At 41.6% G+C, this 23,371-nt stretch overlaps 2 protein-coding genes across 11 annotated transcripts; both read right to left on the bottom strand.

Annotated features, from left to right (window-relative positions):
* Positions 1 to 165: 165 nt before the first annotated feature.
* Positions 166 to 19,657, bottom strand: mtus1a (microtubule associated tumor suppressor 1a). Of its 8 annotated transcripts, none has more exons than XM_058063298.2 (15): positions 19,492 to 19,657; positions 13,874 to 15,868; positions 13,435 to 13,663; positions 12,638 to 12,856; positions 11,534 to 11,626; positions 11,103 to 11,255; positions 7,796 to 8,019; positions 4,915 to 4,981; positions 2,747 to 2,961; positions 2,517 to 2,622; positions 2,232 to 2,305; positions 2,054 to 2,146; positions 1,336 to 1,452; positions 1,166 to 1,263; positions 166 to 1,040 (listed from the first exon to the last, which is right to left on the bottom strand). In XM_058063298.2, the coding sequence occupies exons 2-15, from the start codon at positions 15,794 to 15,796 to the stop codon at positions 812 to 814; spliced, it is 3,840 nt and encodes a 1,279-aa protein (XP_057919281.2). In that variant the 5' UTR covers positions 15,797 to 15,868; positions 19,492 to 19,657; the 3' UTR covers positions 166 to 811. The 8 variants fall into 8 exon arrangements, with proteins under 8 accessions (XP_057919281.2, XP_057919283.2, XP_057919282.2 ...); XM_058063300.2 differs by lacking the exon at positions 19,492 to 19,657 and adding an exon at positions 19,379 to 19,488; XM_058063299.2 differs by lacking the exon at positions 19,492 to 19,657 and adding an exon at positions 18,956 to 19,250.
* A 229-nt stretch (positions 19,658 to 19,886) lies between these two features.
* sybl1 (synaptobrevin-like 1) lies at positions 19,887 to 23,177 on the bottom strand. Of its 3 annotated transcripts, XM_078788280.1 has the most exons (9): positions 23,045 to 23,177; positions 22,578 to 22,787; positions 22,423 to 22,480; positions 22,181 to 22,318; positions 21,956 to 22,046; positions 21,609 to 21,676; positions 21,209 to 21,301; positions 20,813 to 20,900; positions 19,887 to 20,712 (listed from the first exon to the last, which is right to left on the bottom strand). In XM_078788280.1, exons 2-8 carry the CDS (start codon positions 22,721 to 22,723, stop codon positions 20,835 to 20,837), a joined length of 660 nt encoding a protein of 219 aa, XP_078644406.1. In that variant the 5' UTR covers positions 22,724 to 22,787; positions 23,045 to 23,177; the 3' UTR covers positions 19,887 to 20,712; positions 20,813 to 20,834. The 3 variants fall into 3 exon arrangements, with proteins under 3 accessions (XP_078644406.1, XP_057919401.1, XP_057919402.1); XM_058063418.2 differs by having other exon boundaries at positions 19,887 to 20,900; XM_058063419.2 differs by having other exon boundaries at positions 19,887 to 20,900; positions 22,578 to 22,760; positions 23,045 to 23,169.
* Between the last annotated feature and the right edge of the window lie 194 nt (positions 23,178 to 23,371).

Here is a 23,371-nt window from a genome sequence, read left to right on the forward strand (position 1 = left end):
TCTCTCTTTCTGCACAGTAAAGTTCTGCAGCAAACTTACAGGAGTCATTCAGCAAGAATAGAGTTTTCCTACCACAGTGTAAATACCATATAAATCATATACCGTAAGCAAATCAACAAATGTTAATATCTTGTTAATGAACAATTACAGCTTTAAACCGCAAGGTTAACTACAGCAGGTTTAAAACTTTACTTTATTAATTGCATATTTCAAAACAGGGTCATCACACCAATATTAGTATTTTCACACAAATTCCAAGATGCCGTGCTGAAGCAAAGTCTTTTCCTGCCAAAAGACCCTGGCTTTAAAGCTGCGTTTTTAACAAGACGAGGGAAAAGTTTGACAAGACTAACACACACATAAAATGTGGAATGGTCCCTTTGTCAACCAAACAAAAACAGGGAAAGGCCACCAGGTTTTAGGCTGCAGATTCTAAGGGCAACCCTGCACCCCCCACAACAGCTAAGGGACTAGCGGCATGAAGAAATGGTGAGCAGAACTTGACTGACATCACCAACGCTGAGCGGGTCGATCGTGCACAAAATAGTGAAATGGTGCATGCGGTGTGCGAGTGCTGACTCCAGTGGTTACAAGGAAGAAAAATAGTGTTCCATGACAAATCCTGAGATTCCTTTCACTGCCCCTCCCCACAATTCCTCAACAGACCTGACAGCCAGAGAACGATGTGGCCTTGCTTATTAAGTGCTCGTGTGCATCATTTTTTAAAGTCTGTGTCTCTGAAGAAGCCGTCCCCACCAAGAGGGGCGACTTCAGCAGAGTTGTTTGCTTCCTGGAAGCAGGGGGGCCGCCGTTATCTGGGTGACAGAGGGGGAGGGGAACATGTTCCTGGACTACGAGGCGATTGGAGGCTGAAGGACTGAGAAGGAGACATAGAGGTGGGGGACACCTTGTGTGGGGTGCTCAGGTCTCCGTTGTGCAGCTTCCACAGCAGCTCTTCATTCTCCATAGACAAACGCTTGTTCACCTTTGACTCCTTCTGGAGGGATTCCTGCAGCATGGCCTGCTCTGTGGACAGCTGCCTGCGGGAAACCAAAACATCAGAGATCATTTTGATGAGGGACCAGATACAGATACAGGTGAACTTGCTCATCCCTTGTGGTTAACTTCCTCGGAGTAAAGGAAACTGTTGGGGGTCACTTCTTACCTCCACAGTGTAGCATGCTTCTCTACGCGAGCTTTGAGGTCCTCGTTCTCCTGCTGGACCCTCTTAAAGCTCTCATCCAACTTCACATTTTTCTCAATCTGAACAACAAAACAAGTAAATAAAATGACACTTGAAACCATCATACATCTCGTCTTTGCTCAACATCTTACAAGCTTGTCAATGTCCATCATCTTCTTCTCCTGCTGGTGTAGTTGTTTGTTTTTGATATCTAGCACCACCTTCAGGCTTTCCAGCTCCTGCTCCAGATATACAGTGTGCGAGTCCTTCTGCATGGACACACAAACACATTTAGGGACTCCTTTGGATCTTAAAATAGGATCTAAAAAAATGCAGCAACCCTGTGACACTCGTTTCATCATAAATGGAGACGTGTGCTTCCGGCTTCCCAGCCTTGCTCAGGAGTTAAATGGGTTGTTTATTAGTCCACATAGCAGGAGTAGTGTTTACTTACCTGTAACCCCCCCGTGTTCATTCCACTGTGATGTTAAACTTGACAGCACTAAAGAGCCTCTTCCTTTAAACACACTGACATTCAATTTTGATGTCAAGTAGGGGGCCACAAAATATGGCCTGCGAGTTTGAGACCCCTATTTTAGATAGCGGTAGCAGCTGTACATGGTCATTGTGTTACACTAAGCCAAAGCTACTTCCATTATTTACCTACTGACAGCAGAGTGACTGAAATAGGTTCCTTCAATTACTTAGCTTGGCAGAAATCCGGAATGGGTTTAGAATCAATACCGATGTGGCGTGGCCAGCCCTATTTCACCACTGCACTTCGAAGGCTGATTAAACATCTGAATCAGTTCATTTGCAAAACTATTTCCCCACCTGTGCAATAACATCATGACATACTACAACAAATACCTGACTCTTGGCGAGCTCCATCCTCTTGCTCTCCTCTGTTGTTAGCTTCTCCATCATGGCAGCGTTCTGCTGAGTCAGCTCTTCAATCTGTTTCTGCAGACAAAACACGAGTTTCATTCATCCACGAGGTGTCCAGACAAGATGGCAGGTTATTTGTGCGCCTCAAAGTCCAACTCACAGTCAGAGTAGCTTCTGTGTCTTTCAAACTGGCATTCAAAGACTCCAGTTGCCGATTGTGGATATCTCCAAGCTCTGAACAAGTTATGGGATATTGGATTATTTTAAAAATGCATTACAATAGTGAATGAGTTAATGCATTTATCTTTGGGTAAATGGGATCGTTAGTATATCTTATGAGGGTACACCTTAGTTAGCATTATTTACCAGTGGATTTTTTTGGTTTGTTTAAAATACCTACTAGTACATGTGTTTAACTGTACTTGCACCGTCTGTAATCACGCACCTAGTAGCGACTGTTCATGTTGCTGCTTAGCACACTGCAGCTGCTCGACATGGCTGTGCTCTAATTCCAGCTTCATGGCGTTATGGCTGCATTCAAGTTCTGCCATCTTTTGGAGAAACACAGAAGAGATTTAAAACTTGACATGGATTCACTAGTTGGGATGAAAATGTTACCATATATTTACTTCACATGCGCATACAAGATCCAATAAGAGTCAACGGGTGTCAGACCTGCTGCTGTAGCAGAGCTTTGTGTTTGTTTGCCTCCTCCTGGTAGCCGAGGTGGACCTTGTCGCACTCAGCTTGATAGGAGATCTGCAGTCTCTTCTCCATCTCTTCCAGGTCCTGCTGATGTTGCTCCTGCAGTCTCTGCATGGCATTGTCCAGAACATTCTGCAAGTCCTGTTTCTCCTTTGCCAGCTGTTCAGAGGAGTTAACGGAGGATACTGCAAAATACAGAGTGCATTTAGTACCCCTGCTCCCTTGATATATATGATGATGTGCTGTAGCTGTTTTAACTAGAAAGACAAGAGGGAAAAAAATCTACTTGGGAAAATTAAATCCGTATGGTCAAGTGACACAAAGTTCTCCTAAAAGTCAAACTCTTACCTCACTTGATTACATTTGCCAAGTAAGGCAAGGTTATTGATGGCCACAAGTGACACATTTTGAAATCTGGAACATGGGTAAAGAATATCATAAAAAGCAATTGTGAAAGTGTGCATGAAGAGGCTGTTACTCTTCTGTCCGCTCATCTCACTCTGACCCAACTGTTTCTACTAGGGATGTCCGAGCTTATCGGTATATTGACAAAAATATAGATTCATTTTACATTTTTTATGCCAATAATGATATTCCCACACAGCCACAGACTTATTTCCAAGTTTCACCTTTGTGCTGCGTATATGCGGCAATAAATGTGTTCCGGATGTGTGGAGCTTTGCTTAGATTGGCATTGGTTACACCCACAACAATAACTTAATTAATTAAGTAATAATTAATAATAATTAAAAATAATTAAGTAATAATTATTATTAATTGTGCCAACTGTGAGAATTCAAACCTAAAATAGGTTTGTGGTGGCCTCATCGTACAATTACTGACACCTAGTGACCAATGTAGAATGCTGCAGTCACACGGTGGTGGTCTCAATGGATTATACTCTATTTGTATTTTAGTCCATGTAATGCTTTACTATTTGCATTTTCTAAAAAAGTAACTATAGGCAGTGGTCAACCACAAAACAGCACCACTTATTGTGTGAAAAAGTGATGTTCGAAGGACACTGTATACTAATATGAAACATGCTTCTCAAATATTCTTTGACCCTATATGGTGGGTTACTCAAAATCAGGTGGCGAGCTGCCTGTTGGAGAGCCTTCATCGAAAGTATCATGGTCAAGGCTGGCAGAGGTCGGCATTCTGCAAAAGGGCGAAACTGATGTGATGATATCAGCCCTTCAAGTCGAAACATACACCTTATGGCTCACATGTTGCCGGTAGGTCTATTTTATCACACATCTAAAGTTAGCTGTATTCTGGCCCACAGTCCGCCATGGGATGGACTCAGTGGTGGTTCGGGCTTGAATGACGCCCTGGGAGGATCGACGCTGTGGTGGTGGTGGTGGTGGTGGCGGCGCGATTATCATGCCTGTAGAGGGCACCTGTCTGCCATGTAGTGAACATTAGTAAATAGATTTTATTTTCTTTCCCCCTTCGTGGCGCGCCCTGGGCAATTGCCCATATGGCCCATATCTAGAACCGCTACTGGATGGACTGGATGCAACAGATGCAATACATGGAATCGTTATTTCGTTTAAAAAAAACCCATAAAATTACTGTTATAGGTAACTAACGTCTGTTCCATGTAGGACAAAGTCAGTGTGATTTGAACTAAAGAATGTGTTAGAACAGTGCTATGCAGCTAAGAGCGGTCATGTGGAAGTCTCGAGGCACTTGTAACAAGGTGTGTGCATAAGAGCATGTGTCTCTTTCTCAAAAATGAAAAGAAAATTACTAATTTCGACAGCAAATCTCATCGGATGTGAATAGATAGAACACTGGTTATTGAATGGGTTGTCAAAAATTAATATTTCCAAGATTTATTTGTGAGTCATGTCATGATCGCCTGCATGTTTGTTGATATTAATAAAAGTATTTTATATGAAAGTGTACAACAAACATTTGTGTTGCGACCAATTCAAAGAAGCTGCTCAAAGCAAACAAGGGATGAAAGAATAAATGAGTGATGATGACTGACTGCTTTTAGCTATGGAAACATTATGAGTCTGACCATATCAGCCATCACTGATTGATGGCCTTACCGTAACAATATGAAACATGAAACGGCAGGAATGAGACATGCGGCATGCGTGTGTACAATCAGCAGGTCAACTTACCCAGCTCTCCTCGGAGATTGACCAGCTCCTGAGATAGTTCTGTGCACCGCCCCATGGATTCATCACGCTGTGTGGAAATGAAAAACAGCACAAACTATGAATGTTGTTGTCAAAATTCTGCTTTTTTAAAAGCACAATTAATTGAATGTGAGTAAGAGTGAATGTGAATAAGACAAAACAGAAGTGCAGAGTGCATACTGTAAAAAATAAACTGAGAGAAGTAAAAGTAAACAGAGAAAAGTAAACATCATCAGGAATAAGGGATTAGGGGAGGAGTATTAAAAGCAAAACTTGATATTCCACTGCATGTTTACTGCTGGCACGGTTTTACTTCTGCCTTTTGACTGAGTGGAGGAAGCAGCATTTGCTGCAGTGCTCACTAAAAACCCTGAATCTGTTTCACTTCACCCCAAACGACATGATATTCTACACAACAAGCATGGTTAGATGTTTAAGAGAAGCCAAACAATCCTTCTAAATATGAAAACATGACACTGCAGAGAAGTCAAAGTTAGTTACCTGCTTGACATGACAGGGAGCAGTAAGGCACACTTTGCTGCCTGAACAGCCCATGATACAGCACTTGGATGCCTGGGTACCCCTTCCCCCCACTGGGGTTTGGATACATAAAGTAAGCCAGGACAAACAGCGGTCCAGGTGGTTGGACCACCTCCACTTACATCCTCCCTAATGATATTTAAGGCAGAAAAAAGCTGCTTCACCAGCTGAGTGAGCTGACACACTGCAAAGTGCACTGCTGTATTAAAAAAAAAAAAAAAAAAAGCACACAAAAAGGGGCAGGCTTCCAAGGGAAGAACAGTCTCCTCCTCCTTTCCACAGAGGTGAGGTCACTTTAAGACACCACTGCAAGAAGCCAGACTGGAGCAACTAGATAAATGTACAGAGCTGCCCGAGAGCCTGATGGAGCATGTGGCATAGTAAGATGTGTGGTGACCTTCTCAGGGGGATACAGGGAGTGTCTTCATTACTACCATCCCCCTTCTCATCCGAAGCAGCCTTTAAATCATCCACAAACCTCTGCACCACTCCCTTACAATCATCTGTGGACTACATGCTCACAATTCCACTGTTACACACCCACTCACTACAGTGACAGTTCAAACATCAAGTTTCACGTCGAGCAAATCATTTCACAGAAAGTGTAAAAGTGTTACCGTGACCAATTTTGCACAAGCTCAATGAATAATTTCTAAGGCTGCACACAAAAAAAAAGAAAGAAAAATTACTAAATGAAAAAATATTTCGTCCAAAAGAGAAAGTCTGAAGTAAATTATATACTGCCATGTTTTGGTTGCCACAAGCTGACTTGTTGCATGTCGTGGTAGGAGACACTGAAGCTATGTTGGACGATACTGCACTTGTTTTGAAGCTTCCCTTGCAACACACGCATGGAGGCATGCACACTGGCTACTGTCGTATGTAGGTGCTAAAAAACATGTTTGCAATTGACATAAGCAACATCCTGACTTTCAATGTACAAAACCTTGTATTTAGTTATACACACACCAAAAACACACCAAAAACATTTATGAATTTTCCTGTATAGTCAATGATGTCTCATGCGCCTGCTAGTTTCACAGCGTGTACTGGCTCCACAGTATCATCACACCATCCTAACATGATAAGAAACCATGTGCTGTACTTGCTAAGGGACACGGCTGCCTGCTCATGTTACCATATCAAGTCAACAGCTGGGGGATTCTCACACTGGGATGGTAAGAGCAGTCTATTCTTGGGCCTTTCAATTACTACGACGTTCCACTGTCTACCACAAGCACTGAAAGTGTCCTATTAATAGACCACACATACAATGGATGGAATTTCTTTAAAATGGTAGTCATTTAAATTAAGGTCTGCATTGTGCATAGCGGTAGTAGGGCCGGTAAGATGAGAGGGGGAACAAATATCATGTTTACTGGTGTAAGGTGTTTCAAACCCAATAAAGTAGATATAATCAGAGTAATAAGCCATTTAAGACAAATTAGTCCTTATTCTTGTGTGTGTTGCAGTAAATATCTAGCGGACATGGACAAGAAAGGTCGTCAGGGGGTTCAGAGATGCGTTTTAGCTGGATTACCGCTACAACAGTAGCCCATATTATTATGATGATTGTTATTACGATTACATAATTAAACGTGCAAGAAAAGGCTGTTGCTCCGGTGGTCAAATCGGGCGCTTGTCTCACCTCACAAATACTGACACCTAGTGACCTGTGTAGAATGCTACATTTCTAATTTTAATGCAATTAGTTGATTTAGACATTTCTATGATTGGCCATTCTTAATTTAGGCAAAAAAAACACTCCACAATATGTGCTTAAATATGCTTTTTTCCCCCATTACTAATAACAGGCCGTATTCAACCATAAAACAGCATGATTTATTAATTAATATATTTATTTAAAAGTGACTGAAGCCGCAAAATTCGAAGTACAACCTCCTGACGTAAAGAAACCTAATAAAATTAAGGCCCCAATCCAAGCTGTAATTTTGTTCTTGACATTAATAAAAGGGATGATGGCGAGACTGTTGGCTGCATCGACAACAAACCCGTTTATAATGCACAGTAGCAAAAATAATCCCTTGGGGTGCTACGCTCCTGGAAGCTTATCACATGGCTTTGCTCGGTAGATCCAAATCAAACACGTTTAAAAAAACCTGTCAGGGTGATGAATGTCTCAGAGGGCAGTCTCTGTAGTAACTGGATATAAGCCATAACTTATTGTGTATTGAACTATCACAGTCTTTTAAAATGCATTTCCTTTTCACGCTATTGTCAAGAGATTTGCCATTCAGTTATTATTTTAATAATACTTGATATTTGCCAAAGGAAGTGTGAGTATAAAAAAGAATTCCCATACCTCAGCCAGAGTTTGCTGCAACACAACGGTAACGGCCTCAAATCTGCAGTTAGAGGATGCGAGTAGTCCTGTGAGATGTTGGATTCTTTGGTCCTTTCTGTCACCCTGTGGGGCCCTAGATGGTACCACATCTGGGCGTCCATTATTCCTCTTTGATTGGGTTGTTGACACTTGCTGCAGGGGCAGTTGCTGGCGGCAACTTGCCTTTGACTTGTTCTTGTCCACTGTAAAAGAACACGCATCGTGAGTCGTAACGACATTCATGATCGTCATCATAAACACGGAAGTTGGTCCAATAACGCCCTCGACTTCATACACTCTCAAAGATGCAGCAAGCGCCAGTGTCTAAAGTGTGGATGGTTCTGTTGTCTACAAATGTTCCATCCAATCAGCTACGCTGACGAGCCCCAGTGCTACCTACATAAAAATGGATGCTCTGAATTCAATTAGTTTTCCATTTCCTAACTCAATCTAGAGCTCTGATCTGCTGGTCACCAAAGGCAGCATGTCCTGCTACTGCAGGCTTGATTTACATGAGCTTTATCAATATATCACCCCCTCAAACAAAAGGACACGGTCAATCCATCCATCAATTGGGAATTCCTATACCTCTATTTACAATTAAACTTTCAGATCACGAAAACCATTTTTTATCTAAACAAATAGAAATGAAAAATATCCCTTTAAATACCATGAATATTTGACACCTGTGGAAAACATGCTTCTCCTAGGAGGAAACATATTGCATAACATGGCAATAAGGCTAAGCTGAGACATACCCGGAATACCAGCTCTTGATTGGTGGAATAGTGTACCAGCAGGGGAAATCGCAAGGTTGTCAATCTGCTGAAACAGTACTGTAGACAAGGCAATTCAAAGTATTAATATATATATATATATCAATGTATCACTGCAGTGAATTGCAGTGCGCTCTGATCTAGAGTATTGGATTATTCATGAAATAAATAAATACACTGGGGCTGCAGATAATGATTTATTTCTTTTTGAATTGGCATCGGTGGCCGAGTGGTTAGCGGATTCGATTCCCTGCTTAGGCATCTCTGTGTGGAGTGTGCATATTCTCCATGTGTATGTATTTTCTCCGGGTACTCTGGTTTCCACAGTTATTTTAATATTGAGTCATTACATCACTATTTAGTTATTTTATGGAGCCTTCATGAATTGATTAATTCACTACTGTTCTTTTGCTGCACAATAAACTGGTTGGAATTAATGTACCTTGGCGGTCTTGCCATGTTGCCACTATTTCCTTACAAGTGCTACACCAATGTAAACCACTAGCTTTCAAAGCCACACTTTACTCGCATCATAAACATCCCTCATGTTTGTGATTCTAACTGAGCCTGTCTTCTCAGTACATACTGTATAAACCCCTTAGTGGCTGAGGCTTGAATGAGGATGCCCTCTACTGGCTGTAAAAGCAATGCATGGTCCAGATACTATGAGAATTTCAGTGATTACAATGAATCCATCCTCAGAGACAGGGGTCAAGGGCCTGGAGCACACACGAAACATGATACAACCAATAACTTACCAACACAAGAGAACATTTCATGTTCAGAATAAATAAACCAAATGTAATCAGACATTAACCATAACTGACCTGCGAAAGGACACTGCATGCATATTGTGTGTAAAGTGTTCATATGTTTTTCCATCCAAGATATTTAATCTGCTAAAAAAAAAAAACATGCTTTGACCTGTTAAAAATAAATTCCGCAGCAGTTCACTCCTCTAACCATCTAAGCAAAATACAGCAGAAATGTTTTAAAAGAATCCCTGTAGACTGCACAACAGTGGCATGCACAGAGATATCACACCATAGAACGGGTGATGACTACAATCAGTCACTTTGTTTAAGTGCTCTATTGACACAATACTAGACAACAGTTTGATGTAATATTGCACAAATTGCACAACAGACTCCATTGATTGTTCACCAATGATTACTACAGCACCATATTAAGGTAACTTCTTAAATATCCCATACAAATAAATACCTAAAAGACAGTTTTGGTGAAACATTTCACAAACTCCAGTTTTCCCACAGTACTGATCAACAAATACAGTGAGGGCTCCCACGGCTCAACCAGCAGACCAAAATAACCTCAGTTCATTTCAGGCTGAAACAGGAGATCTGGGTCTCTCTGTGTGTGGGCATATGAAATGTGATTTCAAACACGTGTATGTTCATTTAACAACTAATGCAAGCAATTATCTTAAGTACTTTTATCTGTTATGAGAACTGTATCCTAAAATACTACCCTGCGGGCATTTAATGTCACTGCTACCGATGAATGAAAGATGAACCTCCTGATTTGCCAACAAGTAAACAGCTACGCTAAACATAGAAGCCCACATTTTACAGGTCAAGTGAATACCAAAACCTCAGCTAATTTAACTTACGAAAGAGACCGCAAAGTCACAATAATATGTGTAAGCATAAGATAACATAAAGTGACAAACCTGCTTGGAAAACCACTGTGTTTTTCCTGCATCCTGACAACAGCTGAATGTTTCGGAGTAAGCCCTTTGCTGTCAGACGCACGTGGATGTTTGAGGGGGAGAGCTTTGGAGACCATAACATCTCTCATAAATCAGGCTAGAAAGCCACTATTTTAGCCAACAAGTACACATAAAAATAAAAATTCTAAGAACCAGGCTGTAGACAAAATATAAAATCAGTAATAAGCACTCATTCCACTGATTTAAACGAGCGAGGCCGCGTAGGAAAGCATGTTACATCTCACAAGCACCCCCAAAACCTTAATCCTGCTGGTAAAGCCAATTGCAGACTTGATGATGATGTTGCTGTTGTTGAAGCAGGATGCTAGAGTGACAAGGTGGGGGGGGGGGAGTGATGGGAGGAGCAAACAAACACTGCAGCCAATGAAAATATTCACTTGCCCTCCATGTTCTCAATGCATTGCTCTATTTCTCCCTGCATTACCGGCAGTGAGATGAGCACACATGACAAGCCAGCTCTGGGCAAGGTCTTGCCTGCTGAACTGAACTGGCAACAGCCTGGTTGATACACTTGTCCCCTAAGCTACACTATCACTGTGTGGTAGCCTCAATTCCATAATGTTAACATCATTGTGTTACTTACTGTATTTTTCAACTAGTTTCCACAAAATCATGTGTCATGCAAGTGAAACATACTATATTTCAGACTGTAGTTCAAGCATTACATATTTAATTGTAAATGTAATGTTTACAAGTAACATGCTTTAAAAAAATGAAACAATTCTTCACTGTAGTGGACTCTAAAGAAAGACTTTCTTACCCGGTCTGCTTGGTGTTAGATGAACTAATCTGGAAGAAGCAGATCTTTTCAAAGGGCTGGCTGTAGAAGTCCAAGATCCTTTGCTGGTATTGGCAGCAGGCGTGATTGATGAGGGTACGACCGCACAGCACTTTCTAGCAGAGTCACTGACAACTTAAATATAAAATAGAATAAAAGTGGTAAGAATCAAGTCATGGTGGAATTGTTTCAGATCAATCGTATCCTTCCTTTCTCACATTTCTTACAATGGCTTCAGACAATAAAAAATACATACAATAAAACCAACAAGCAAGGTTTAAAATGTTAAAAATAAATGTTGCACACCCATACAATATTTGTACAGACCCATTTACAGAAAATAAAAGGTCCTCCTATTGAGCTGTTATTAATACATGTACAGTATGCATACATTTATGAGTATGTATTCTTACTTGGTCCACTGCTTTTTCCAGGGTTTGATATGAGTTTTGCTCTCAATACAACAGTCTTGACAGGGATTTGTTTATATCCAGCTCCTCCAGAAGCTGTTGGACAAGCACAGGCAGGTGGTTAAAAACGCAGAACACATACGTGTGAAGGCATCATCAATACTACTACTTTGGGAGAAGTAATAAAACCTATCAAATTTATAATCCTACATTTAAATGATACTTACTCCTCCAGTGCATTCTATAATTCCCATTAAAAACTGCCAACAACGGGATGATACAAAAGCGATAGGATCCAATGAGCAGGCATGTCAGGAGGGTGAGATCACAGTTAGATCCTGCACTCCCATCAGCCACTCTAGAATAATTTGTAAACATGTGAGCAGGAAACTCTGTCCAAGTGCAGCTTCGAAGTCCTGTGTAACCAGCCATTGGTCTTCAATGAAAAATGAATAGGAGGATTGTTGCTCTTTTATGAGTCCCAGACATCAGTGATACTGCAGTATGTCTACCATATACGCCTCGCAGCGGTGTGTGTGAACTAGACTGGAACAGAATCTGCTGCCATGACAACAAACAAGAGCCGAGGGGGGTCCCAGTTTAGGAAAATATTCTCTCAACCAATCAACTGCATGCTGTTGATCCTCAGGCAGCGAGTCAACATCTTCTTTACACTTTAGTCCCTCAATGTTCATGAGCAACACACAAGTTTTGACGTGCTCAGCAACATCAGATCACTAAAGAGGACAATAATAAAAGAAACAACATATTATTGACAGTATTATTATTATTGTTACCCCTACTTCTTGACCAAAGTCAGCTGGGATAGGCTCCAGCTGACCCAATGAATATCATTTTTATGTCACCAAATCTTCCTCTTGGCAGATGAAGAGCTATTACGGGGATTTGCCCGCAGGGATTTTTCAGCCAAGTCTAGCCCTTAAGTGGGTCACGATCTAGACCCCTCCCATTCACATCCAGATGTGTTCAAATAAAATCTTGACTTCACCCTGAAAAACAATCATCAGCGTAAACCTGATTTCATACTACCATAATTAAAATGAGACACAAGAAAGCTCAAGTTAAACTCTGATAAGGTCACTGCACCTTCATCCCGAGCCCTGCCCACACTGCCTCCATTTTGGCTCCTGGATGGCACTGCGGTCTTATGAGGTAGTCGAGAGATAGGAGTAGGGGAAGGGCCCATAAGAGAGGGGCGTGTTGGAGTCTGAGGAGGTCGGGATCCATACAGCTGGGGCTTAACACTTGCTGATGAGACTGCATCAAGGGATTGCTTTCCTGTTGCCTGAGCCCTCTGACTGCCTGCTATGAAATGAAAGGTTGGGAGATGAGCAGTTAGGTTAGACAAGCGCATGAATGACTACAATGTCCATCTTTCTGTGAAATCCTGCCTACTTTAATAACTATACTTTAAATAGTAATGAAACTAAACTTACCAATGTTACATACTACAGCCAACATGTCAGACTTGCATCATCTTCTACAGTGTGCCGGTAGTTGATCTGTGTTGGGTAATAAAACTACTACTACTATTGCATTTTTAGTGGAGTTTAGCTGAGTTTAAAACCTCCCTTTCCTTCCCATGTTTTTCCACACACTCGGGAGAGGAAGAGTCCTCTTCCTTCCCTACGACTCGCCTTACAATGAAGAGCAACAGAAAGCTGTATAGACATTACATGGCAAGAAACCGGTGATAAGAGTGCTCCTTTTGAGGGCTGGCGCCGCCATATTAAGTGGGAATTGTCCCCCTCTAAAGGAGTTTGTTTCTTTCTTTCTGCTTTTTCCTTACGGAGTCGCCAGAAGCTGCTTAAATACAAACTGTATACTTGCAGCAAAGCTCTACGCCACTAGTTTCTAGAATGACACATAATTCATTGTTTTACCTGCAACGCTGTTCTGCATAGACTGGGGCGTGCCTACACTTTTAGACACCCTTAAGTCAACCTTTGAACTGGTTCCTTGTCTCTGCCTGATAGACTGACTCGCAGGTCTGGGACTGGCAGTTGGAAGATGTGAAAGTGATGTCCCTCGTGATTTGCTGGGAAATGCCTGTCGTCGAGCACTGCTCTGAGTCCGATCCAAGGATGATCCAGGTGCTCTGCCTGATTCTGTCTGTGTAAGATTTGCAGGTTTTACATCAGTGGAACGTTAGTTTTCATCATATATCTGTTCCAAAAAGTCAGATGAAAACCTTCAGTATACTTTGTACCATTTGCAACTCTTTACTTGTCTCAAAATATTTGGAAATGTAGTTCACATATGAATAGTACATCTAAAATATATAGGTAGTTCATAGAATACAGTTCATATGTTCATACTCACCACCAAGCTGATCTTATTAACTTCTCTAGTGGAGTTGTCCACAGGTCTTTTGGTACCCTCAGTCAATGAGATCAGTTTACTCTGAGAAGAGTTGCTCGCAGTCCCTGGTCTGGTTTGTTTTTCATTTCTGGGGAACGTTATGTTAGTTGAGAGCTTAGCAGCTGTTATCCTTTCCTTAGGTGGCCGTGATGAAGATGGTAAACTCTCTGATGAGCATCGAGGCCTTGTTTTGATGTAGCTCAAAGCTGAGCTTGACTTGACCTCAATTTTGTTTGACGTGCGCTTCTTGGGAGTCTGTTTAGGATCTTCCAGCACACTTAGATCAGGAGATTTTTCAGAAGATGGCAGACGGACATTTTGGTCGCCAGTGCAGTGAGCTGGAATGTGTACCACTTGGCATGCAGCTGTTTGCTCATCCTCAGTGCTGATTGTGCTGCAACATGCTGTTTGAGCAGTTTCATTTGCTGTGATGGATATGCTAGTACTGCCATTTCCATTCCCCGCACTATCCTCTGGTGACTGGATGATTGTCACACCCAAGGGAGCACCCCTTGGACTGACTTGTTTCTGGGCATTGTTTTCTCTTTTAGCAGTGGCAGAAACAAAGGCACTGGTACTCTTTCCTTTTCTGCTATTGCTACCTATAGGAGTCTCAGTGTGTTTGCAGCGCAAACTTGCTTGCAATTGTCTGTCTTGCGGAGAAGACCCTGAACCTACTCCTGTAAAAACTTTAGATTTGGCATTACTCAAGTCTGATTTAGGACACTTCTTAATCTCCATTTTCTTGACTTTGCTGGCAGACAGTCCCATGGCCAAATGTGCAGGAGTGACAGATTTCCGCTGCTGTTCAGCTGGTAATAATCTTGGACTGCCTGTACTTTTGGTACAGGGAGATTCGGAAAGTGAGGGAAGTATTTTAATGGCCGTGTTTGGTACCGGTGTGGAAGTCTGACTATCTTTATTCAGAACTTGCATAGGTGACGGATTGGGCACAAAGGTAGTCCCTCTTTCTGGAGTGAATGCTCTAGAGAAAGGTGACACGTCTACTTCCTTACTTGTCAGTTGAACTGATTTAACATCGAGAGATGTTTCGCACAAAAAAGTCAAGAAATGACCTCCCTCGGTTCCACCTGGCAGAAGCACAGCAGAGGTAGCCGCACTCAAATTGTCTTCCTCGGGGAGCTCCAAGTTGTCTGCCAGGGTGAAAGTCATGCCAAGGTACGGATGCCCTGTGTTCATCTCTGCAACATTCTCACACACATCTGGCAAGGTGGGCGTGGTAAAAATCTTTGCTTCATTATGAAATTCTGCAAGCGCTGTGACGGGTGAGATGGAGGATTCATCAAGGGAAGAAAATACTAAGAGGGACTGGTCAGCCAAACAAAAACTGTTGCTCCTTATCACCATTTCTCCAGAGCTCATAGAGAAGCAGTCATTCTCAGCTGACCCTTGCCGGGAACCTTCACATGAACTTAGTTGGTCTTCTTCTGGAGAAGTCGCTCTCTTGTCGCTTACATCTCCCTTGCTCTGACTGAAAGAGCAGTACTCCTCTGTTTCTTGGTTGCCTTGTGAGTTCAAGTTTTTATTGTCAAAATTCCCATGATCACTCAGAGATGTGGTGACACTTGTTTGGGACAGGCTCATGCTTGTGTCACTGAACAAATTCTGTTGGGCAGTGCTTTGCAAGCTATCCAAAAGAAAGCCTTCACTGATGCAATGGTCCAGCATGTTGATGTCAGGCGAGCTGCTGGCTTCTCTGTCGCTGCGAGTAGAGACACTACTGGAAGAGTCCGGCGATGGGGACAGGGATCCATTGTCGTAAAGACTCCCAGGTGTGAGACCAAGCTGTACGTCTCCGTGCGGCAAAGGAACTGCGGTCCCAGTGCGTTCATTGTAAGACATCGTAAATGTTGAATTAGGCATTGGAAGGTTTGGATAGACGCATATCTTGGAAGCTCTTGAGTTCTGTCAGTCAAGTTGAGCCTCAGTGAGCATCTGTGAACAAGAGAAACATATGAAAATAATGTCGCTACAGTATCCATACCACCACCTATGCAAAAATTAATGAGTACATTCAAGAGGATGCATTTCAGTTACTCAAATGTCAAGCTTGACAATGACAGGTAAGGCTACATGTTTAGTGCCGACCATTGTAACAGTAGCTGCATGAGCAAATTATTCATGACTTGGTTTCATAAAAAATGCAACATCTTGAGCAACATCCAAATTCATCACTTAGCTAATTACAAAGACTGCTGTTGCTTAATTTCACTCGTACACAATAATAAAACTTTTCACCAGACTTTGAGCACACAGAAAAGTAAAGCTAAGATTCCTAAAATATAAATATGCCTGTAAAAATAAATTGCAGTTAAAGTGATATTGTCAACTTCCATTTATATGTAATCAGACTGGTCTACAACAACAAAGGCACCATTACGTCACTGAAGAATATTAAATGGCTCCAGTTATCAGACTGGCTGCCATACATGTACATTTAATAAAGCTTGAAGCGTGAAGTGGAAAGTAACAAATAATTATTGCAGTAGCACTTTTTCCACTTTTTCATCTTTTGAACTCATCAAGACATTTGTTTGCAACCTCAAACAGTGCATGTTTGATGGATGGGAACAAAGTCCTATAGTGCAACAAGTGCAGTCATCCAGAGAGCAACTTGCTCGAGCACATGGCAACAAGTGACGAGATGAACCAACATGGTCTGAGCTCTTGATGATTCTCTCTTTAAGTTGATAACTATCCAGAAAACAACAATGGAATACTGTATTAAACCTTGGTTGGACTTGCTCCTCTGTCTGATTGTGTTGAGCCCAACAATAATTAAATGATGATACACATTATAAAACATATACTGATCAACTGAAGCATGAACACACCGTTTATTCTCACCTTTACGATTCCCAGTGAGGAAGAACACGCCAAAAGTTGTATCCTTTGATGTACCAAACCCACCATCATGTCTTCTGTCTCACAAGCCTCAAATTATTCTGCAAACAACTGCCGCTTTTCCTCCAAAGTGCTAATTTGCACCAACTGGGCAAGAAGTTGTGAGACTCACTAACAGAGCCCGTCCAGACGCAGCTCCCTCCTCGTGTTCACAGCCAACCGTGCATCACTAATGACACATTCTGAGCGAGGGTGTCCCCCATGCCAACTTATCGCCTCTTTTTGCCTCTTTATCACTAATTGTAAAATGGCAACATGACATGTGCCACATCAGAGGCTGCCCAGATCCGAGTTAACAAAAATATGAACGTGTCACCTTATCCTTGCCAAGCCCAGTGAGGGGGAGTGGCAACAGACTGTCAGGCTTACATGGTATTCACTGTTGCTAAGCAGCCAAAGTCTCTCTTTTCTGAGTGAATGGATCAGGCGGCTTTTTACCAAGGGATAAGTGAAAAGGGGAGTGCAGAGTGTCACAGAGCAATGCAGCAAACTCAAAATGCCAGGCCCAAACTAAAGTTTGCATGACAAATTTGCTCTTGAAGAAAAAAGACAAGACACACTGCAGCACAGATGATCATACACTCAAAACGTCACTGTCTCACACCATAGCCTCATACTGAAGACGAACAGATTGACACTTGATCCCAACACTACAGCTGTGGTGTGACACCGGATTCTAAGACTTGCTATTTCTGCTTAATCTATAGAAGGCACCCAGGAACTACAGTCTAATCTTAACAGGAGGCCAATTCATGCTGCAGCATGCTGATTGTCTTAAAGGACACTCCTCAACTGAAGGTTAAGGTTATGTAAATGTTCAGGATCCTTTTTTGGTAAGATTGTGTCAATTATCACAAGCATATCAAACCACCTGAATATTACACACACAGAAGAGTCAGAATGGCCTCTGAACATTTGTACATTTGATGTCATATTAAGGTTGCAGCGCGCCTCTATTCCTGAAGTCCTTTGACGGCCGTGCAAACAGACTGGAATGGCCCCTGTTGTCTTTGCACGAGTGACTGAAAATGTCAGTATCACAGACCAAAAGCCATGAAAAGCCAAGATAGAAGCCGAAAGCAGGGTGACAGGTCAAGATCGGGGAATTCCAGACAAAACAGAGTAGGAACACTTGTGTCTCTGTATGGGAACACCACTACAGAGAAAAGCCTGTCTGCAAAGACTGCTTTCACCAGACACAAATATGAGTCAGCATTTAAAAGAGAATTTTAAAGGGCACCTATTATGCTCATTTTTCATCCCTTTGTATTGAGTTGTGGACTCCTACAGAGCAGCTACACACAATAACCAGCGCAGAAAGCGTTCTAATTCTTCCAGAATCTGCACCTATTCAGCTGTATTTCGTGGTTCCCGAGATGATTTATAAATATGTTGCTGGTTGGGATCACGCAGTCGGGATATAACTAGGCGGACAAGTCCCAACATGTGCATTAATTACCTGCTTCATTGTCTGTTTTTATAGCCTTAGAACGCACAGAAAAGGGAAACACATGTGTTCATGTCTCACATAAGGTTTGTGGATGATGAGCAAAATTTTAACAAAAAAGTGCAGTTTTCCTTTAAGGAAGCAGGGGATTATTCAAGGTATTTATTACGCTAACTGCAAAATTTACATCAAGTTAATGGAGAAACGAGGACACCCAAGTACTTGTCAAAGACAAAGAATGAAATGAATGTGGAGATGACATCATCTCCACTACAAGGAAATAAAGACAACTCACAAAGACTTGATGGAGCTTGAAGTCTCATTGGTGTATTTAATGTCTATTTATTCCCTAACACTGCAAAAGGTTTAGTTATTATATCTCCTATCGCTTTGTAAAAGTTATAGTGTGAATGAATGATCATAGACATGGGGGTATATAAACTCTGCTTCTTCCTACTTCTTTTCAGACAAGTTGGAGTGTGTTCCTTAATGTCACTTGGTAAGCATTTCTGAAACAAACTATACACCATTATATTTTCTGTCCACAATGGTGGCTCTGAAAGTGAAAATTTGATAATAACTGCACAAGTATTACTTGCAATCGACTTTTAAAGTATTCATACGACATGCTGAGTGAATCCTGTTGAGGTTTTACGTCAACGCAAACTCACCTGCTTTCACACACGAAGTGATTGTTACGTTTCCACATCATAACAAACGTGTACTCTTGCACCCAGTTGACTAATTATCCTCCTCCAGCAAGTGTAGTCCATAAATAGTTCAGGACTAAGTATGGGGTGACGCTACAAATAGCTGGGGAATGCTTATCCAGGTTCTTAAATCTTGGGAGGTAATGCTACACACACTGCAAACCAATCAACCCTTACCGAATGGCTGTGGGATAATCGCTACCATACAAGACAACGGAAACGATATAGCAACGGATTAGAAAGCACACACATGCATTTACGGTTCAACAAGTTATGTGCTAAAAGTCAACCATTCGCACACCATTTAACCACGTTAGCGTACGTTTTGTAGCAAAATAACACCTTTAAAGTACATTTATTAAGTCAATGTCAAGAGCAGCCTACCGAACAGACGATAGAATAAGTCAACTTCTGGGTCGAGTTGTAGTTTGATTAAACTACAACCATTAGTTGTAATACATTAAAACATACAAGCATTGGGATTTTAAAGCGTGTACCTGTCACAGGAGCGCGCACAAACACCGGGTGCGCGCCCTTGATGAGGTCCATAATGAAGAATTCCTCACACTGCGTCACTTGAACAAGCAACTTTTATGTCATATGATGTCCTTGGTCGGTCATGTGGGGGAGTTAAGATGCTTTCTTCCCATATTAATGTTAAACCACTTGTTTGCTTGGACTTTGACCCCCACAGCAGACGCAATAAAATGGCCGGCGTTTGAATGTTTGCATGGCTGTGATTTTGACATTTTTACATAAATACTATCCTGACAAAAACTTGACCTTGTCATCTTATGAGACGCAAAGATGTAACCCCCCCTCGATAAATATGTAAACCAAGTTGGTCGTTTTTGAGCACTGGGGCCAAGCATCAACTATTTCATTTAAGCAGTTTTTTATTATTTCAAATCAGGATGTACAATTATTAAATAAGTACATTGTTATCAACATATTAACACACCATGATCACACTAGAAGTATATGATAAAAAAGTGCATTGTGTTAGAGACTTGAAACAGGTAAAATAAAGACGGGATTTGCTCATACGTCACAATCTTTTCAATCATCAGAATCACATGCCAGATATTTAATATTAAATACATAAACGTGTACATTTTTGGAATAGTCTTTTCTTACTGCATTCACTGATATTACTTATTGGTGAGAAAATCATGTACAGCAGTATGAAAAAGTGATTGCCCCCTAAGCCACTCATCTGTGCAGATGTAAAAGTTTTATTTCAAAATTGCATTTTGTATTCAGTTTTGTTGTCATTGACTAATATTTAAATGTGTTTGATAATCTGAAACATTTAAGTGTGACAAAAGAAATCAGGAAGGGGGCAAACGCTTTTGTCTTCCATTGTATCCTGTCAACATTTGGTGATATAACGAAAGAGCAAAGGACGGCTGTAGCCCATCTCTGGAACGTGTTCCATACGGAAGGCTTCTGTGCACATTGATGAACAGGCATGTACTATGAATAAAGTCAGATTTTGTTCACTTTGGGGTTCATTGTTTCTATATGAATGGATGGAATACACAAATACAAGACAGCGCCACAAATTGAAACCTCAGGCAGACGAGTTTAAGACAAGATAATGGTGCCGCATTAATTGTAGCTGCTGTCCATTCGAGTGGTATCTAGTGGAGCCTCCAGTCTTGAAGGCCATGTGTGCACTTTCAGGAGGAAGAAGTGGGTGCAGGTGTCCAGGCAAGCTGAGATTAAAAAAAAGCACAGGAAGTTGTATTTCCTTTTCTGTCCATTGGCAAACACAGTCAAAAGAGGGGCTTCTCTCCATCTCCATCTTTTCCAGACCTCCCGCATAATGACCATGGTCTCATTTGACACAAGATGGCCAGCTGAGGCCTCCACAGGAAGCAGACACAATAATGTACAGGACCACCTGAAAGGAGCAGAGACAAAGTCTTGATGTCTTGATTCTTTATGCTATGGTTTGAAATACAGTACACTACTTTAAATTTACCAGACACAGTTGGTGTATTTGCCTAAAGTATTGGCTCAGTAAATATTGGCTCAGTATCGGTTCAGGCGCTTAGAAATGCAATGTATTATTATTAAATGCCATGAATAATATAATGTCCCCAATGTCACTTGGGCAGTCACCTATAACGACCTATATTACAAGTATTTCCTTGATAAAGACAACAAAAGCAGCAATCAGCATTTAATAAAAAACAATCTCTTACTCACCAGGCACACCAGCACGATAAGAAGAGTCAGCTTGAGGTTTTTCATGCACATGGCTCTGGCAAGGTTACGACTTGTGGTCTTAAATGTGACAGACTACAAAAAAACAAACAGAAAAGGGAGTGTTGATCACTTTATATAAATAGCCCGCAATTAAGTATACAGTCGTCACACACTACATTGCGGCCGAGACATCCCAGTCCCCGGACACCTCCAGATCCACCGGGAGGACACAAGGTTTTCCCAGGCAAGCTGTGATAATAATCCCTCTAGCGTGCCCGAGGTCCTAGGCCTTCTCCCGGCTGGGCATGCCCAGAACACCTCACCTACTGGCTCCTCTCGATGTGAAGGAGCAGCGGCTCTACTTTGAGCCTTACTGTACACTAGAAAACAAAATACTCACAGAATCAACCAGATTTTCAGTCTTGTCAATCAACAACTCCAGCTTCTCCCCTCTCTGAGCAACCAAATCTGCAAACACAAAGGGTGATGATAACATTTCAATAATATTTCACACAGAAAATAAAAAAAATGTAACATGACAATATTTTAAAAATGAACTGTACTTAAATTAAGCACAGACCTCAGCTATGCATTAGTGAAATTAATTACAATGAATGAATTAAATAATTCTGGATCCTGATCCAAACTTTTCAGATGTCGTCTTTCATCTCGGAGCACACTACATTCAACCTCATTAGTTCCACTGTGCACACATACAAGCAAATAATGACACTGATGAGACCTCACCTATGTTGCGGACCATAATACCCTTCAAGTCATCCACTTGCAACTGAGTTTCAGTAAGGCGATCTGATCCCCGTGGGTCTGAGTGGTGTTTCTGCAGAAAAATACATCAATGAGATCACACAAAGTCGCACTTTTGTGCTGCTCTATGGCCTCTATATTGTTGTACTTCCGAGAACGAAACTCCAACTGAAGCAATGCAAAAAAGTTCTCTCTTGCCATAATTACCATCTGAGCTGCGAGCGTTGATGAGAACTCGCTGTTCATAGCGTACGGCAGGGCTGTTTGTGCTCTCGACCCATAGGTTGTCTGGAAGCGTCTTTTGGTCTCATTAAGGAAGCTGAATGCACGTGACCTTTCAAAGTCCTTGAGCACACAAGAAACACATTTTTTTGTAGTTGCCAATGCTTTTGATGCATGCAAAATATTGTATGCCACTTTTAAACACAGCTATTTGAGTCGGTACTTACATCATCTGTGATGCACAGGTAAATGATTCTGTCATGACAGATGTAATGAAAAAGATAGCTGAAAGATAAGCGACAACGTGGTAAGAAACACTGCTAGGGGAAAAAGTGCTAGATGAAAAAGTAACTATGCAAGTGTCGACCAAATGCACAGCTACCTGCCATGGCTGTAGGTCAATTTGCTATTCTCTGATGGGATCTTGGCCAGGATCTGTCCGGTCACTTCGAGGAAGTTTCCGCCACACCATGCATGCTTGGCAAGGATGGTGGTTCCACGGGCCACCACGGCAAACAGGATTGCCATGGTAACAGCTGGATTGTTCGCTGTGATCGACTGTTCACTGTCCACACAACAACAATGGGGGTTGCTGCAAGAAAGGCAGGCATAACATTAACTGAAACGTTTCGAATGTTACGAATAATAATAGTTACGAGAACTGTAAAATGTCTCAATAGCTATTCGATTATTATCTATACACGAAGACAACGGAGGCCATACTATGATGTCAATAACAGCCAGCTACTTAGTTTGCGAATGTTGACAACACTAGAGTTGCACAGTTCGTGCTCAATCATTTCTGTTCTGGTAGTGAAACGAATTCACATACAATGCTAATTTCGATACCTTGATTATTAGCAGTGTTCAATGTGGCGCCTTTACACAAATTCCAACACCGAACAACACCTAGCAAATCCCTTTCGAGTGACTTCTGCTTTGTAAAGCACTGAAACCTCTAGCCCGGAAGCTAATTTTCTGGTTTACTGGGTAATGTAGTTTATGTTACATTAGCTCTAATAGTTGGTCCGCATTACTTGGACTACATAAAGTCATTTCCTGTTTTGTTTTAGGTTTTTGCACATACGTCACGAATCTGCGACAGATAGGCGAAACATTTGCCCCACCTAATTTCTTACAGGTAATTTGTGCACAGTTGGAATAGCTTTGAGAGGA

Source organism: Doryrhamphus excisus, linkage group LG22 (assembly GCF_037039965.1).
Source record: "Doryrhamphus excisus strain RoL-2023G ecotype Guam linkage group LG22, RoL_Dexc_Guam_v1.1, whole genome shotgun sequence".
NCBI classification, from domain to species: Eukaryota; Metazoa; Chordata; class Actinopteri; order Syngnathiformes; family Syngnathidae; genus Doryrhamphus; species Doryrhamphus excisus.